The sequence below is a fragment of the Pantherophis guttatus genome, chromosome 2, assembly GCF_059756535.1.
Source record: "Pantherophis guttatus breed Tessera chromosome 2, ASM5975653v1, whole genome shotgun sequence".
Lineage (NCBI taxonomy): Eukaryota > Metazoa > Chordata > Lepidosauria > Squamata > Colubridae > Pantherophis > Pantherophis guttatus.
The window spans coordinates 266,600,081-266,618,955 of NC_142064.1; the positions used below are offsets into that span (position 1 = coordinate 266,600,081).

Consider the following 18,875-nt stretch of genomic DNA (forward strand, 5'->3'; position numbering starts at 1 on the left):
TAAAAAATCAGTGTTAGTAACTGTTAGTTACTGCTGCACTTGAAATACTGCTTCCAGTTTCAATTACCATAATACAAAAAGAGATGTTGAGACTCTAGAAAGAGTAGGGGACTGGCGGCTAAAACATCGGATGAGCAGTTGCAAGAACTGGATATGTCTGACACAGAGGACTAAGGGTGACATGATAGCAGTCACATTAGCAGACACATTAAGAAGGGGTCAACCTATTCTCTAAAGTGCCTGAGAGCAGTAAAAGAAGTAACAGGGAGACTTATCAAAACCAAATCCTTCCTAGAATTGAGACGGTCCCTGTCCGTGAAACCAATAAATCAGTGGAACAGCTTGCCTCCACAACTTGTGGGTACTCCAACAATGGGGTTTTTAAAGAGGAGACTGGACAGCTGTTTGCACAGAATGGTATAATGGAGAATTCTGGGAATTGAAGTCCACAAGTCTTAAAACTCCCAAGTTTGAAGACCTCTGGTATAGGGTCTCCTGCTTAGAGAGGTGGTCCCTTCCAACTCCTATTCCGTAATTCTGTTTGAACTTCATAAACTTTGAGGACTCGGCACGTAGCGAAACTTCACAAGCTAAGTAGTTTCACATTTCACTTGGCTCAGCTGCTGGGAGTCGAAAACGATTTAACAGCATGTAGTCAGTGAAAACATTTTGCAGACGCCTTAGGCAGAGACAGGACAAGCCTGTTTTTCGACCTCCTAGGTTGAGATGGCGGTCAGATAGGCAGCGTCCATGATTAGAGAGCCAACATCACAAGAGCGCCATCTGTTGGAAGTAAAAGGACCTGAAACCATAGAGTACTGTATTGCTAGACAGGATGGGAGGAGCGCAGACGAACTTCCTCTTCCGGATCACTCATGGGAGGAAGGTGGTGGGCAGGGTAGTATTTGTGCTCTTCCAAGGATCAAAGCATCAGCTGGAAGGTGAGTTGAGGACAAGTTGGAGGGGTTCGGGTGCTGCCAGCCAATGCACATTTATGATGGTCGCAGCATCCCACCATCATGATCCCCATTTTTGACCTTCCCAGCTAGTGTCTCATAGGCAAAGTCAGTGGAGATGCAAGCGACAATCACGTGAAATTGCCTTTAACAACCCACAGTGATTTGCTTAACAACCGCAGAGGAAGTTGGCATGATGTAAATTGGCACTGTCATGTGACACCATGCTTCATGATCGGGCTGCTTAGTGACACAGATGCCAGTCCCAAATGTGAGGACTACTTGAATGGGGATGTCACAGTAGGACAGTATTTTTCTGTCCTTATTTGGAGCTGAGGATTTCCATGGGTATAACTGGTGTTTCAAATCTTGTAGAGGCTTTAGGCATCATTTCATCAGTTAAAGCCCTCACGTCTCTAAATTTAACTCAAGAAGGTTTGACTTAACTATCTTGAGATGTTTTTCAGGCTGAAAACACATGGATTTTCCACATATATACATTTGTAGATCTGTGTACTTGTATTTATCCTTTGTATTCATATATCTATAATTGTATAATCTATCCCCAGCACTTCCAGATATGTAGTCATGTGAAAAAGAAAGTACACCCTCTTTGAGTTGTGTGGTTTTACATATCAGAATACAGTAAAAATCATCCGGTCCTTAGCAATTCTCAAAGGTAGGTAAACACAACCTCAGATAAACAATAATACCTGACATATCATGTCACCATTTATTCTACAAAAAGAAAGGCAAAATAGAGAAGCCATATGTGAAAACCTAACACTTTATGATGTGGTATAGGGTTTCCTGCCTAAGCAGGGGGTTGGACCTCCAAGGTCCCTTCCAACTGTTATTCTATTCTATTCTATTCTATTCTATTCTATTCTATTCTATTCTATTCTATTCTATTCTATTCTATTCTATTCTATTCTATTCTATTCTATTCTACACCTTTAACAGCAAAAACGTCAAGTAATTGTTTTCTGTATAACTTGGCTGCTACTTCGCCTCTTCATACCTATGGAAGCGGTAAGGGTGTCCTTAGTTTTTCACAGTTTTTGGCTTCTCCATTTTGGGTTTCTTTTTGTAAAAAAAATGATGACATGGATGTAATATGTCATGTATTGTTCTTCATCTGAGGTTATATTTACCCATTTTTAAGAACTGCTAAGGACCAGATGATTTTTATTATGTGATGATATGTAAAATCAAAGAACTCAAAGAGGGTGTTCCTTCTTTTTCCTTCTTTTCACATGACTGTATTTGATGATTTGATTTGATGATACAGGGCTCAGAATTTGTGACTGAGCCAAGTGAACAAGTAAATTTCATGCATGAATGGATATTTGAACTTGGATCTTGGTAGTCAAATGAATCATAATTAATGCAAGAGATTATTTTAGCATTGTGGCATTTCTGCTTTTCACTTATGTACTCTTTTTTTTCACACATTTTGCAACCATTTTATAAAGTTACACTTTTTTTTGAAACTTATAGACAAAGAGGATGGCAATAAGAGCACTCTGGATGACTGAGAATAACAAGCAACATTGAAAAGAAAAGCAAATCAAGTCAGAAATCAAAGTATTTTCCATTTCCTTCAGAAAACCACACAATTCTTCTCTGTCCCCAGCAAGTGCTAGACAAAAAAGAGAAAACTAAGAAGAGATTTCGAGCTGGAAAAAGTAGAGTGCAGAACTCAAGGATACATTACATGAAAGGTCAAGGGAGATTATTTTTTCATTCAGAAAAAGAGGGAAATATCTGGAAGTCAGTGGGGAGAAAAAGGTCAATTGGATAGTCACATAGGGCAGACAGTAATGTAGGCCTTGCTGTGGGAGGAAGAAAATTACCACTTAATCAAAGCATCACAAAACAAAGGATCATCCATATTTTTGACGACCTCAGGAATATTGATTGTCCAGGAATTGAATAGTCACATAGTATGCTGTGCAACTTATGTATAGACATATAACTGTGGTTTAGTGGGGTTATTAATATTCCACTGCAACTCCCTTCACCAAAAACCCAGAACTTTCCCAATTAAGTCCAGCGACAAGCAGACCAATGCTAGTCTACAGTGCAATAGCCAATGAGTACACAAGGCACCTGAACATTTCCCCATCAAAATAAATGTACCAGGCAAAATTAAATCCACAATACAAGAGGGTTCACGAGGCAAGAAAAATCGAATTCACAAGGCATGATCCAAATCAAGGCATGGTGTCAGTGGAAAGTGAGGCAAGAGTCACACCAACCAGAAAACACACAGCTAGGAAATGAACACATTCCCAGCATCGCTTCCATCTTTGTGCTGTGCTAAATAGCCAGCTTCCGTTGCAGCCCTTATAAAGAAGGGCAAGGCTTTCTCCTCACGAGTAATCTGGCTGACCTCTGCTCCTGCTTTTTCTCTGCCTTGGATGAGGTGCAGAAGGCAGTTCCTCTTCCTCCTCACTGACTGGCTGCATGCTTTCCCCAACCAAAACCTCAGGACTCCTGCTGCAGCTGTGCTTCAGCCAAATCTTTCTCAGATGACTGATTGGAGCCATAGACCAACTCCCTTCCAGATGTGGCCAGAACTGGTTCCTCTTCCTCCGAAATGATATCTGAAGAGTGATCTGGGAAAGCATCTGGAGGACTCATCACAGGCAGACAGTAATACAGGCCTCGAACTGGGAGGAAGAAAACAATAGCTGCAATCAAAGCAAAACTAAATAAGGGATCATGCATATTTTTGGCCTCGTCAATAATATCAGTGCTGGAAAAGCTCCATAGATGTGCCTACTGTGGGGAAAGTACAGACTGCAAATCACAACTGATTATGCACAAGAGGATCCACACTGGAAGAAAGCCATATTAATGCTATGAATATGACAAAAGCTTTCGTCAGAATAGTTCACTTGTGGTTCATAGAAAGACCCACACAGGACAGATGCCCTATAACTGCTCCCAATGTGGTAAATGCTTTCGCAAGCATGGCAACTTGGTGATACATCAGAGGACTCACGCCAGGGAGAAACCATGTGAGTGTCCAGTTTGTGGGAAAAGTTTCATTGCAAATTCCCACTTGGTGATACACCAGAGGACTCACATAGGAGAGAAATCTTTTGAATGTTCTGATTGTGGGAAACGTTTTGGTAACAATTCCAGCTTGGTGACACACCAGAGGATTCACACAGGAGAGAAACCCTTTCAGTGTCATGACTGTGGGAAAGGTTTCAGTCAGAATTCCAATCTGGTGATACACCAGCGGATTCACACAGGAGAAAAACCCTTTGAATGTCCTGATTGTGGGAAAAGTTTCAGTGTAAGTTCAAGTCTGGTGATACACCAGAGGACTCACACAGGAGAGAAACCCTTTGAATGTCCCGATTGTGGGAAAAGTTTCAATCAGAATTCCCACCTGGTGATACACCAGAGGACTCACACAGGAGAGAAACCCTTTGAATGTCCTGATTGTGGGAAAAGTTTCAATCAGAATTCCAACCTGGTGATACACCAGAGGACTCACACAGAAGAGAAACCCTTTGAATGTCCTGATTGTGGAAAACATTTCAGTCACAATTCCAGTCTGGTGATACATCAGAGGATTCACAAGGGAGAGAAATCATATAAGTGTCCTGATTATGGGAAAAGTTTCAGTCATAATTCCAACCTGGTGAAACACCAGAGGACTCACACAGAAGAGAAACCATTTGAATGTCCTGATTGTGGAGAAAGTTTCAGTCAGAATTATCACTTGGTGAACCATCAGAGGACTCACAAAGGAGAGAAATTGTATGAGTGCCCTGATTGTGGTAAAAGATTCAGTTACCATTTTAACCTGGTGAACCATCAGAGAACTCACACAGGAGAGAAACCGTACGAGTGTCCACATTGTGGGAAAAGTTTCAGTTACCATTGTAACCTGGTGATACACCAGAGGACTCATACAGGAGAGAAACCATATGAGTGTCCAGAGTGTGGGAAAAGTTTCAGTCAGAATTCTAATCTTGTGATACACCAGAGAACTCACACAGGAGAGAAACCCTATGAATGTCCTCATTGTGGGAAGCATTTCAGCCAGAATTCCCAACTACTGATACACCAGAGGACTCACACAGGAGAAAAACCATTTGAATGTCCTGATTGTGGGAAAAGTTTCAGGAAGAATTCTGACCTAGTGAACCACCAGAGGACTCACACAGGAGAGAAACCATATGAGTGTCCAGTTTGTGGGAAAAGTTTCATTGCAAATTCCCATCTGGTGAAACACCAGAGGACTCACACTGGAGAGAAACCATATGAGTGTCCACAGTGTGGGAAAAGTTTCAGTCAGAATTCCAACCTGGTGAACCACCAGAGGACTCACACAGGAGAGAAACCCTTTCAGTGTCTTGATTGTGGGAAAAGTTTCAGTTACCGTTCCAATCTTGTGATACACCAGAGGACTCACACAGGAGAGAAACCCTTTGAATGTCCTGACTGTGGGAAACGTTTCAGTCTCAATTCCAGTCTAGTTATACACCAGAGGACTCACACCGGAGAGAAACCCTTTGAATGTCCTGACTGTGGGAAATGTTTCAGTCAGAATTCCCACCTGGTAATTCATCAGAGGTCTCACACAGGAGAGAAGCCCTTTGAATGTCCTGAATGTGGGAAAAGTTTCAGTCAGAATTCACACTTAGTGATACACCAGAGGACTCACACAGGAGAGAAACCATATGAATGTCCAGAGTGTGGGAAAAGTTTCAGTTACGCTTCTGTGCTTGTGAAACATCAGAGGACGCATACAGGAGAGAAACCATAAAAGTATCTAGATTGTGGGAATGATTTCTGTATTAGGCCTAAGATTATCAGCCATGTACTTTTATACACAAGGGAGAAATTTCAAATATCCAGTCTATAATCTTTCAGGCATAAATCACTTCTTATTGCACACAAGGTAATGCACATGAGGCAAAAGTTGATGAGTTTAGAGAAGGCTTGCATTTCATTTCTGATCTATTGGGAGATGAATGGCCAGAATTCTGCCCTGATTCTTTTTAGTCAACACATCTCAGGAATTGGTGGAGAGAGAAAAAAATGGGAAATGGTAGGCTGTTAAAAGCCAGCTACCTGTTTCTGGTAATCAGCAGATGTTTCCGGATATTCCCTTTTGCAGAACCTGTGAAATTGCTGCAAAGAGGCTTTTGGGTGGTGTTTTTTATACATTGATTATGGAATTCCCACATTTCAGCCTTCTACTGTGGTGTCCTCTGGATTTTGAGCCCCAGAATTCCCTAGCCAGCATTCAAGTAATTCTCGAGATACAACTGTAATGGGGGCTGCCAGTTACGGTTGAGATCCTGCTTTGCTTAATTAATCCTGTTGCAATATTTTTAGGATCAGACTCAATAAAGATAATAAAGATTAGAGGTTTATATATATTTCTCTTTAATCATAACAGGCATTCTATATTCACTGAATATTCACAGATAGAAGCAAAGAAAATGGTGAGGGTGGCTCCTTATATATACAAAGGGCGGAGTCAAGAATGGGAGTGGTGAATTATGAATACATTAGGAAACAAAGAATAAGTTAACCCCCGATATCCCATATATACATTATTTACACATTAGGGAATAAGGCATTTACATCTGACAAATCCCCCTCTAAATGCCGGTTCGCTATACAACACCAATTACATTCAGATTCAGGACAATATAAGACATATAATTTTGAAGTTAAATATTTGTGCTGTTTAGAAGGTAAAGGCTTCGTTAATATGTCAGCTAATTGTTCAGAGGTATCACAATGCACTGCTTTGATAAATCCATCTTGAGACAATTGTCTCACATGTTTAAACTTTATATCTATATGCCTGGATCTTTGTCCAATGGCATCGGATCTGGATATTTCAATGGCTGCTTTATTATCTTCATGCATAACAAAAGGTAAAGCAGGTTTTTTCCAGACATCTGAAATCAAATCATTAAACCATACAAGGTTATTTGCAGCTTTGGATAAACAAACATATTCCGCTTCTGTGGTTGAAGTGGCTACCAGTTCTTGTTTACCAGTGTACCAGTAAACTGGACAGTTATTTAATAGAAAAATATAACCAGAAGTGCTCTTTCTGCATGATATATCTCCAGCCCAATCCGCATCTGCGTAACAAGTAAGTTTTGGTTCTTTGTCATTACTAGGTTCTAATACTAAACAAAAGTCTAATGTACTTTTTAGATATCTTAGAATTCTTTTGACAGCTTCCCAATGATACATAGTTGGTTTACTAACATGTCTTGACAATAAATTGAGAGGTAATGCAATATCTGGCCTGGTCCAATTAGATATATAAAGAAGTGAACCTATGACTGATCTATAAAATGTATTATCTTTGAATTCAGGGGAAGACTCATCAGTGTTTCTAAGGAAATCAGTTTGCATAGGAGTGTCACATGGTTTAGCATTGTTTAAATTGCATTTGTTTAGAAGTTCAATAATCTTATCTTTCTGAGTAAGTTTGAATCCCCTTCTAGTTTTGTTAATTTGTACACCAAGGTATTTGTTTACTTTACCTAGAGATTTCAACGAAAAATGTTCGTTTAGCTTATTTACAAAGGTTTCTCTTCTCTCCTTGTGTTTTCCTATATATAAAATATCATCTACATAAATTAACACGAATTCAATGTGATCATCACTTTTTTTTACAAAGAAACAGTTATCAGCGGTGGTAGCGTTAAAATCCATGGTCTTAAGTACTTTTACCAAACAATCATACCATCTTTTGCCAGATTGTTTTAACCCGTATAGACTCTTGTTCAATAGCCAGATTTCATTCTTATTAGTGTATTGACTGTGTGGTGCCCTTACATATATTTCCTTATCTAGTTTTGCGTGTAAGTACGCAGTCTGTATGTCATATTGAAATACATCAAGATTGAGTGCAGATGCCACTACCAGAGCTGTTTTAACACTCTCTGTTCTCACTGTGGGGGAGTATGTGTCAGTATAGTCCTCCGGATACTTTTGTGCATAACCTTGTGCAACTAATCTGGCTTTGTATAGAGTATTGCCTCCTTCTAGATTCTTAATTTTATAAATCCACCTAGTACCTATGATTGTTTTATCTTTAGGTGCAGTCGCAGGTGTGAATACATTTAATCCTTGCAAACTTTCCATCTCTTTTTTCATAGCTAGTTCCCATTTTTCCTTTTCTTCATAAGGGAGTTTTAATACTTCCTCATATGTATTAGGTGTTATTTGTTCACCATCCATATGCATTATGTAATCTCTGTATTTACTTGGTATTTGATTTCTATTGTTTCTAATAGCTCTTTCAGGTTTGCTATGGTTGTCATGCAAATATCTTGCTTCCTTTTTTGTTAATGTGTCTGTCTTTATTTTGTGCTGACTATTTGTCCAAGTTTTGGTTTTGTTTGTATTTTTGTTGATATTTTGATTTTCTATTGTTCCTTCCTCACAAGATTTTGTATCTTTGCATTTATCTGGAAATATTTCATTAAGATGTAATTTAGACCAATTGGCTTGTTCATGGAACACAGCTGTTCTGGAGACTATAAATTTGTTACTATTATCAATGAATCTGTACCCTTTGGTGCCAGTTTCATATCCCATAAATCTTAATCTTCTGGATACGTTTTCTCCCTTTCTTCTCAACTGTTTAGGTATGTGTACGTCTGCAGTGACTCCAAATATGTGCATGTGTGCTAATTTGGGTTTCCTATTATACATCACCTCATATGGTGTTTTATTCACAATACTGGACCAGGTTCTATTTTGAGTGTAATTTGAATAATGTAAGGCTTCTGACCAAAATTGTTTGCCTAAACCAGCATCCTCTAATGTGCACCTAATCATGGTTTGTAGTGTGGAATTCTTTCTCTCTGCAATCCCGTTTTGGAATGCAGAAAATGGACTAGACGTGAAATGTAGCATTCCTCTATCCTTTAACCATTGGGAGAATTCTTTAGACATGAATTCACATCCCCTATCTGTCATAATTTGTTTTATTCTGATATTATGTTGTGTTTCTATGCGTTTGTAGAATTCCTTAAATTTCTGAAAGGTTTCATCCTTGTGTTTTAATGTGTAAACAAAACCATAGCGACTGTAGTCATCTACTATTGTTAGGAAGTAACGTTTTCTATAAGTGATTGATGGAGTTAATGGACCAACTAAGTCCATATGTACTAAGTCAAAAATTTTGTTAGTTGATCTGTTGGATTTTTTTGGCCTGGGACTAGTTTTTAGTTTAGTGGATTTACATACTGAGCATTCCAAATAATTTTCACAATTTTTTATTTTGACACCTTCTGCGTGTTCAGTCATTTTTTGTACTACAGGAAAACTTGCATGTCCTAACTTCCTATGTAAGATGTGAGCACACTCATCATGAATTGGTTTACCTATTCTTGGTTTCTTCTCTTTGTGTGTATTTGTGTGATCATGAGATATTTTACATTCATCATTGTCACTGTTACTAACATTTTCATCATCTGCCTCAATACAATCTTCCATATTTGAATCAATGTTATGTAACCATCTTTCTTTTGTTACCAGATAGGGTAGGCCTCCTTTAATCATCACAGTGCCTACATTTGTTTTGTCCTTCTCTAAAGTTGCTTTCCCCTTTGAAAAAACTATATTGATGTCAGAATCTCTACTTAGTTTTATGACACTTAGTATGTTATGAGGTATTTCAGGAATTAACAATACCCCCTCTATTTTTCCTAGACCAGGCAATGTTATGTTTCCTCTGCCTAATACTTGAACCTTTTCTTGATTAGCTACCTTTATTACAAACTTATCTTCTGTAAATGAAGACAGAATATTTTTGTTATTAGTGGTGTGATTGGTTGCCCCAGAATCGATAAGCCAATTATTGTTCTCATTTTGTTGTGTTTTAGTGCTGTCTTGTTTATTTAGTCCATTCAGTGAACCAGATTTTCTCTCTTTTGAATTTTCTCTACCCCCTCTACTTTCTCTGTAATTTGGTGGGCTTCTATATTTATATCTATCTGTGGAAGACTGTCTATAATTGTATCTGCTTCTATATTCTGGCCTATGTCTCTCCTTTGATATTTTGGGACAGTCTCTTCTATTGTGTTCCCTGGACCCACAATTGTGGCATTTAAAAGCTTCATTGTATTTTTCTTGGAAAGCTACCTTCCTAAAAGATTTGTGTTCTGTGTGATTGCTAGAACGATTTTTTCTTGAATTGTCTTCTGCTATCAATTTGTTAGATAGACTCTCTATGGATAAATATCCTAGATTGATGGTGTCTAAGTGTGACATAAAACTATCCCATGATGAATCAAGTGAATTGATAATAACACTTTTCATTGTTTGATCTGAAATCACTTCCCCCCTCAGATGCAGCTCAGCTCTTATTTTGTTTAGAGATATCAAATGCTCACTTATGGAAACCCCTGGTTTTACTCTGGAAGAAAAGAAATCCTTAGACATTCTTGTAGTGGTAGCTACACTGTCGCTGTGAAACAGATTAAACATGCATTGAATTATTTCTGAAACAGTTAGGTTTGGTTTGATACTATGATACATTGCAGGAGATATGCTAGATATTATTAAGAAGAATGCTCTATGATGTAAACAATCTATTTTTAAAGTCCAAGGTCTTCTTGGAGGACTAGTGATAAAGAATAGTAAATTTTCTTTCATAAAGACAACCTGGAGCTGTTGATACCACTCTTGCAAATTAATGCCATCAACTCTAAGTTTTGGGAAGTCGCTGGGTAAGTTTCCCACATTATTTTGTCCATTACTTACAACCTGAGGTAGTCCGTGATCTCGCAAGTGCAGGAAATTGCAAAACGGCATGGGGATGCTCGCAACGAGTCTGCGTGGTTCTCTGGCCAGTTCAAGTCTTTCCGGACCGTCTACGTGGTTTCGCACATGCGCGTTGCTCATTTCTTCTTTGGCATCGTCGTGGAAGGTTCTCTCCATTTCAGCTCGTTCGCTCTGCTCCTCTTCAGACGAGTCGGTCTCTGGCTCGGTTTTAGGAGTTCTGATGGCGGCGACTGTTCTTCTCTTTCTCTTGTGTGCGTTGGTATTTGATCCGGTCTGCGGCGTGGGGCGGAATCGGCATGGCTCTCTGGGCTCGGGCGTCGTCGCTCTCGAAGTCAGGATGAGAGCGTGTAGGTCTTGAGGTATCGGCTTGTTCTCTTGCTTCTTCGTTGGCGCTTTGGAAATTTTTAATTTTGGCCCAAATGCAGCAAAAAGCGTCTTCATTGCTGATTTTATTTGGGATTTGGTTAAATCGTCTTCGCTTTCTGATTCGGGTTCTTCTGGAGAATTCGAATCTTCCTTTTCACTTTCGTTGTCTGATAACGTTTTTCGCGCCAGAAATTTTGAACTGAGCATTTTGATTGGCTCTGCTTCGCTCCCTTTGGAGGCTTGTTGAAACCAAGATGGCTGCCATTCAAAATTTCGCGCGGTATCACATCTTTTCTTTTTCATAATGACTTTCTCTGTAGTCATATCACTCACAGTTTTTTGGTCTTTGGGTTTCTCTTTGACGATGTTTTTCTCTCTCGCTGCTCCGCTGTTTTTCAGCATTTCTTGGAGATTCGCGATGAGACTTTCATCATTCTTCTGGCTTTTTAATAGCTTCAATATTTCTGACCTGAGTTCGTTATTTTCTATTTCGATTTCCTCCTGGTCATTATTTTCATTTATTAGTTCTTCTTCTTCTGTGGTGTACTCTTCGGATTCTCTCGAAATCGCGTTTGTGGATTCGTTGATTATTTCTTGTTCAGTTTCTATTTCTTTGCTGTAGGCCCTGGTGTTGGGCCTATCTTTCTTAGACATTTTTAAGTATTTATTGAGTCAATTAACCATCCTCTGCTACCAGCTTGTTGCAATATTTTTAGGATCAGACTCAATAAAGATAATAAAGATTAGAGGTTTATATATATTTCTCTTTAATCATAACAGGCATTCTATATTCACTGAATATTCACAGATAGAAGCAAAGAAAATGGTGAGGGTGGCTCCTTATATATACAAAGGGCGGAGTCAAGAATGGGAGTGGTGAATTATGAATACATTAGGAAACAAAGAATAAGTTAACCCCCGATATCCCATATATACATTATTTACACATTAGGGAATAAGGCATTTACATCTGACAAACCCTTCCCCCTGCTCTTATTGATGTAGTTAAATACATGTGCGAGTTATGGAGTGGAACACTGGCTACCTCAGATTTGGGGGAAACACTTGGAAGAGGGGCGCAGGGCCAGGCTTGCCTTTCAAAGGCCTTCTCTACCCCAATCCTTGGGTCCCTCCATTACAGAATCCCCTTAGGCCTATTACTCCCACATAGTGTCCCCCAGGCTTTCCCAAATAGGACTCACTAGGCCTCTGCCACAGGCTTTTTTCCCCACAGGCTTTTTTCCTCTCCTGCTGGGTCCCTGTAGTCCTTAGCCCCGATTCCCATCCCACCAGGCTTCAAACTCTCCTCCGTATCTTTTGAAGATCTCTGATTCTCATGTTGGGGAAGGAAGCCAGGACACGTATCTCTGGGCCTCGTGACTGTGTTCCGGAAGCAGCTATTATTTTCAATGTCCCTGTGATTCATCCCTGGAGTGGACTTGTGGAAGCGGTTGCCATTTTGCCACACCAGCTTTGGGGCCAAAATGGCGGCTGCTTCTGGGACATAGTCATGAGGGACAGGGAGAAACTGCTTTTTTTGTACCTTAACACTTTAGACCACGTTAAGGAATTGTGGGTGCACTGAGAATGTCAGCTGCCTCCGGTAGATCTTCAATAGGTGGGATGGGTAAAGGGTGTGTGGGTAGTAGGCCCAAGGCCTAGGTAAAAAAGCAATGTAAAATTTCACATGCAAAGGCTGTTCCACCTTGCACATCAACCTTATGGAGACGCCCTCAATATTGAGTTGAGGAGAAAAGGGATCAGGGTTTTGCTCACAGGGTCTCCAGATTTATTAGCAACTTCTGTGTGCTCTTGATGATAGCAACACTACGATGCTGGCATATTTGTGGTAACCCCCCCCCCCCCCGGTGGTGGCAATTTGAGAAAAGGAATGTACAGTGGAAAATGTTTCATTTTTAAAAATGCATCATGTAAGAACTATTAATAACCTTTTACAAGGAAAAAAGGTATTGTCAGTGTTGCTGTGAATATTATGGCAAAGCAACACACTTAGAGTTCCCTCAAACTGCAAATAAGTTTATTAATAAATACATTTAATAATAAAAAGGTGATGTAAAAGCTTTTTCTCAACTCTTGCTAGGTGGCGAGATCCCCATACATATGGTTGTTTCTAACTCACTACAATTATTAAGTTACCTATAATCTGTAATCTTCTTTTCCGCTGATCTATTGAAGGCATCATACACTGGAATTCTTTCCCTCTGTGAAAATCATATGTTAAAAAACTATTTCTGGGTGGGGCAGGGGGAAAAAAACCCTCCATCTTTGTAGTTGTTCCCCTTTTTGGCCAGTATAAGCAAAACTTTGCCAAATTCCATATGTGCCAACTATAAGGCTTTCCATTTCTTCTAGAGTGTGGAATCTTCCTGTTAGCTGCCTTTAAAGGTGATGCACAACAATCCTTGGTTCATGTGTGAATGTGCAATCCCCAAACCTTGTCAAGTGTGTCAGAAGAGAATCTTGCTGAGGGAACATACAGTCTCTTTCCACCAGGCAAAATTACAGGTAGTCCTCAACTTATGACCACAATTGAGCCCCAAATATTTCTTGTTAAGTGACACATTTGTTAAGTGAATTATACCCCATCTTATGAGCTTCCTTGCCACAGTGAATCATTGCAGTTGATAATTTAGTAATATGGTTGTTAAGTGAATCGGGCTTCCCCATTGTTTATGTTTGTTTTATGTTCTATGTTTTATTAAATTTGTATACCGCCCTACTCCCGAAGGACTCAGGGCGGTGAACAGGCACAGAATAAAATACATAAATACAAAAGTTAGAAACATAATTAAAACCAAATTAAATAATTTAGCCCAAGACAATTAAAAATCCCAATAATTTAAAACAAATTAAAATTTCAATTTAAAATTTAAAAGAAAGGGGAGAAAATTAGGCCAGGCCGGCTTGCTGGAATAGGAGGGCCTTAAGAGCACGGCGGAAAGTGCACAGATCCGGGATCCTCCGTATCTGGGGGGAGCTCGTTCCAGATAGTGGGTGCCCCCACAGAGAAGGCCCTCCCTCTGGGGGCCTCCAGTCGACATTGTTTGGCTGACGGCACCCGGAGGAGCCCCTCTCTATGAGAGCGTACCAGCTGGTGGGAGGCTGTTTGTGGTAGTAGGCGGTCCCGTAAATAACCAGGTCCTAAGCCATGGAGCGCTCTAAAGGTGGTAACCAAAACCTTGAAGCGCACCTGGAAGACCACCGGAAGCCAGTGCAGCTCGCGCAGGAGAGGTGTCACACGGGAGTGCCATGTTGCTCCCATAACCACCCGCATGGCCGCACTCTGCGCCATTGATTCGGCTTGTCAAATGGTTGCAAAAGGGGATCACCTGACCTTCGGACACAGCAATGTTCATAACTATGAACCAGTTGCCAAGCTCCGGACAGCCCCTGATCTCCGTTCCTTCCGCAAATATCTTAAGACCTGGCTTTTTATTCAAATTATCTGATCTGGTTGGGTTTTTTAGTTAACTCTGGGATTTTAAATTGGATTTTTAATGTTATTTAGTGATATTGTTTTTATTGTCATTTTATACTTGTGAGCCGCCCCGAGTCCTTCGGGAGAAGGGCGGCATATAAATTTTAATAAAATAAATAAATCTGAATTTTGATCATAGGGATGCTACCAAGGTTGTAAGTGTGAAAAATAGTTATGTCACTTTTTTTCAGTGTTGTCGTAACTTTGAACAGTCACTAAATGAACTTGTAAGTGATGGACTGCCTGTATTAGCTTAGTTCCTTTCCAGATACACTATTAAGATCTTAACATCTGGGTAGCTTTCAATGACCAGGATTAAACCAACATTGAAAATGCAGGTAATCCTTGATTTACAACTGTAATTTAGCCTGCAATTACAGTCCTAAGTCATGATGGTCATTAATGGGTCTCCACACAATGTGCCCAATTCTACAACCTATTTTGTGGCAGTTGTTAAGTGCATGCTACAATCAGTAAACGAACACATTGTTCACTAGGGATATAAGCATGGGTTTCTGGCAAAAATGTAAAAAATGATCATGTGATTGCAGGATGCTATGAAAGGACACAATTGCAGGCTGGTTGCCAAGCTCCCAAAATGTCATGTGACCCTGAGTGGAGCCCCCCCCCCCCCCATCCTCAGAAGTTCAAATCTGGGTCATAAGTTGTTTTTTGAATGGTTGCTAAACCATGCTGGTCGTTAGATGAGGACTATCTGTAAGTCACAGATTTGGTGTTGTCGCAGTTCTGTGTCTATCATCTGCACAGCTATAGAACAGCAATATTCTCAATAGCAGTAATTGCAAGAGGGACCTTGGAATCCTAGTGGACAATCACTTCAATGTGAGCCAGCAGTTGTGTGGCAGCTGTTAATAGAGCCAAGGCAGTGGTGGGCTGCACTAACAGAGGGATAGAATCAAGATCGCGTGAAGTATTAGTATCACTTTATAAAACCTTAGTAAACCACATTTGCAATATTGCATCCAGGGTTTTGTTGTTGTTATTTTTTAATACAAATAAAACAAACATAGCACATACACATCTAAATACAAAAAAAGAAAAGAAAAAAGGGGTAAAAAATATTACAGTACACCCCCACCCCAAGACCATTCCCTCCCCTTATATTTCTTCATCTATAACAACTAAAAGATATACAATATATTCCAATTGTGCCCTTATCCTAAGGTGACCAGATTTTAACATTGGTAAAGAGGGACACCATTGTGGGCGTGGCTTATTTTGTGGGCATGGCTTGGAGGTCATGTGACTGGGTGGGCGTGGCTAGCTGGTCATGTGACCGGGTGGCCATGGCTATGTGTATAGGGACTACTCAGAGGGCTGAAAAAAGTCATTTCTGACAGGTCCTTGCACTTTTGACTGGTCCTCACACTTATGACCATCCTCACATTTATGCCCGTGCAGCATTCTTAACAACCATGTCACTCATTTCACAACTGTTTCTCTTCACCATGGTGATAAGATAGGGCAGAAAACGTAAAATGTGAGGACAGTCGTAAGTTCCAGGACTGGTCAAAAGTGCAAGGAACAGTCAAAAATAACTTTTTCAGCCCTCTGAGTAGTCCATATGCACAAAAGGACTAACCAGAGGGCTGAAAAAAGAGATTTCTGACCGGTCCCCTATATCTTTCTTGCTCTTTTCTGCGCACTTTTCCCTTTTTTATATCACAGTGACTAAAACTAGATGCAATATTCCAAATGTGGCCTTACTAAGGTTTTATCAAGGATACTAATACTTCATGTGATGGCTAAAATATCCGATGAGCGGGTGCAGGAACTGGGTATGTGTAATTTAATGCAGAGAATGACTAAGGGTGACATGATAGCAGTCTTTCAATAGTTGAGGGGCTGACGCAGAAAAAGGGGTCGACCTATTCCCCAAAGTGCCTGAAAGTAGGACAAAAAGTAACAGAGGGAGAATTAGTAAAAAAATTCCAACCTAGAATTAAGAAGAAATTGTCAGTGAGAACAATTAATCAGTGGAACAAATTGCCTCTCAACCTGTGGTTGTTCCATCAGTGGAGGCTTTTAAGAGGAGACTGGAGAGCCATTTGACTGGAATGATATAGGTTCTCCTGCTTGGAGAGTTGGTCCCTTCCATCTCTTACTCTGTAATTCTGTAAGAACTTGGCGGTCAGATGGGCAACTTCTGCGGCTACAAAGCCGTCAATACAGTAAGTGCATCTGTAGTTGATCCTTAAAGGAGTTAAAACCATCAAGTACTGTATTGCTAGAAAGGATTGAGGAAGAAGAGAAGCACAAAGGAACTACCTGTACCGGTTCACTCACTGGTGGAAGGTGGCTTGCAGAGCGGCTTTTGGGCTCTTCTAAAAGTTGAAGCATCAGCTGGAAGGTGAGTTGAGGGCAAGTTGGAGGAGAGGCCAGAAGCAAGTTGGGCTATTTGGTTCGGGTGTGGTAACCGGTATACATTTATGATGGTCGCAACATCCCACCATCATGATCCCCATTTTTGACCTTCCCAGCTAGTTTCTCAGAGGCAAAATCAGTGGGGATACTGGCAAGAAGTTGCAAGTCGCAGCTATGTGAAGTTGCCTAACAACCCACAGTAATTTGTGTAACAAATGCAGAGGAACAGATGTAAATTGGCACACTAACAGTGGTGGGTTGCCCCCAGTTCGGACCAATTCTATAGAACCGATAGTAAAACTGGCAGGAAGCTCCGTCCGCTGACCTGGACGTCATCATAAGTGATCTGCGCATGCGCAGAAAAGCGTGTGTGCGAGTTAAACACGGGCACAATACAAACCGGTAGTAAAGGTAAGTAGAACCTACCCCTGCACACTAAGCATGTGATATCATGCTTACTGATCGGGCTGCTTAGTGACACAGTGCCAGTCCCAATTGCAGTCAGTAAGTGAGGACTACTTGCATAGGGATGTCACCAGAGGGGTTCTGGATGGTATTTTCTGCCCTTAAGCAGTTTCTGTGGGCAAAACTGGTGCTTCAAATGTTGCAGAGGCTTTCGGCATCATTTCATCAGTTCAAGCCCCACATCTCTAAAATTAATTCAGAAGGTTTGACTGTTTGGGGACATTTTTTTAGACTGAAAACACATAGATTTTCCACATATATACATTTTTAGCTGTGTGTATTTTTATTTCTGTATACCTGCAATTGGATAATCTATCCCCAGCACTTTCAGATATGCAGCCATGTGAAAAAGGAAGTACACCCTCTTTGAGTTCTATGGTTTTACATATCAGGACATAGTAAAAAATCATCTGGTCCTTAGAAATCTTAAAAGTAGGCAAATATAACCTCAGATGAACAACGACACATGACATATTACATGTCATAATGTATTTTACAAAAAGAAGGCCAAAATGGAGAAGCCATGTGTGAAAAACTAGCACTCTGTGATTCAGTATCTTGAAGAGTCACCTTTAGCAGCAATAACTTGAAGTAATTGTTTTCTGTGTGACTGTATCAGTCTCACATTGTTCTGGAGGAGAGATTTTGGCCCAAAGTTTACAACATTGCTGCAGTTCGTTGAGGTTTGTAGGCATTTGTTTATGCACAGCTCTCTTGAGGCCCCACCATAGCCTTTCAATCAGGTTGACGTCGGGACTTGGACTGCAATTTATTTATTTATTTATTACTCACATTTATAGACCGCCCTTCTCCCAAAGGACTCAGGGCGGTGTACAGCCAAGGTAAAAAACATAAAAACAAACATTAAAAACAATTTAAAAAGATATATATAAGTTTGGCCCCAAGTTAAAAAAACAGTAACAAAACATATTAAAAAACGTTTAAAAAAGTGTTAAGCCAGCCCGGCTTGCTGAAAAAGAAAGGTCTTCAGGGCACGGCGGAAGGCACCGAGGTCTTGAATTCTTCGTATCTCTGGGGGCAATTGATTCCAGAGGGCAGGTGCCCCCACAGAGAAGGCCCTCCCCCTGGGGGCCACCAGTCTACATTGCTTGGCCAATGGCACCCTGAGGAGGCCCTCTCTGTGGGAGCGCACTGGTCGGTGGGAGGTCGTTGGTGGCAGCAGATGGTCTCGAAGATATCCAGGTGCTATGCCATGGAGCGCTTTAAAGGTGATAACCAACACCTTGAAGCGCACCCAAAAGACTACTGGGAGCAAGTGCAGCTCACGCAGGAGAGGTGTTATGTGGAAACGCCATGCAGCTCCCGTCACTACCCGCGCGGCCGCATTCTGGATCAGCTGGAGTCTCCGGGTGCTCTTCAAGGGGAGCCCCATGTAGAGAGCATTGCCG

General features: G+C 40.6%; 2 protein-coding genes across 2 annotated transcripts in view; both read left to right on the forward strand.

Annotated features, from left to right (window-relative positions):
• Window positions 1–703: 703 nt before the first annotated feature.
• On the forward strand, window positions 704–5,769 carry LOC117673536 (uncharacterized). Its single transcript, XM_087884299.1, has 2 exons — window positions 704–941; window positions 2,457–5,769. Exon 2 carries the CDS (start codon window positions 3,892–3,894, stop codon window positions 5,746–5,748), a length of 1,857 nt encoding a protein of 618 aa, XP_087740425.1. The 5' UTR covers window positions 704–941; window positions 2,457–3,891; the 3' UTR covers window positions 5,749–5,769.
• An 11,140-nt stretch (window positions 5,770–16,909) lies between these two features.
• The window catches only part of LOC117673538 (uncharacterized), a 30,238-nt gene continuing 28,272 nt past the window's right edge, over window positions 16,910–18,875 (forward strand). Inside the window, exon 1 of the mRNA XM_087885247.1 lies at window positions 16,910–16,987. The gene's annotated coding sequence lies outside the window, so the exon portion shown is untranslated. The remainder of the gene's footprint in view (window positions 16,988–18,875) is intronic.

What these genes read in the sequence shown, in the direction of transcription:
- LOC117673536 (XM_087884299.1), top strand. Translation starts at nt 3,892, where the DNA reads ATGCCCTATAACTGCTCCCAATGTGGTAAATGCTTTCGCAAGCATGGC.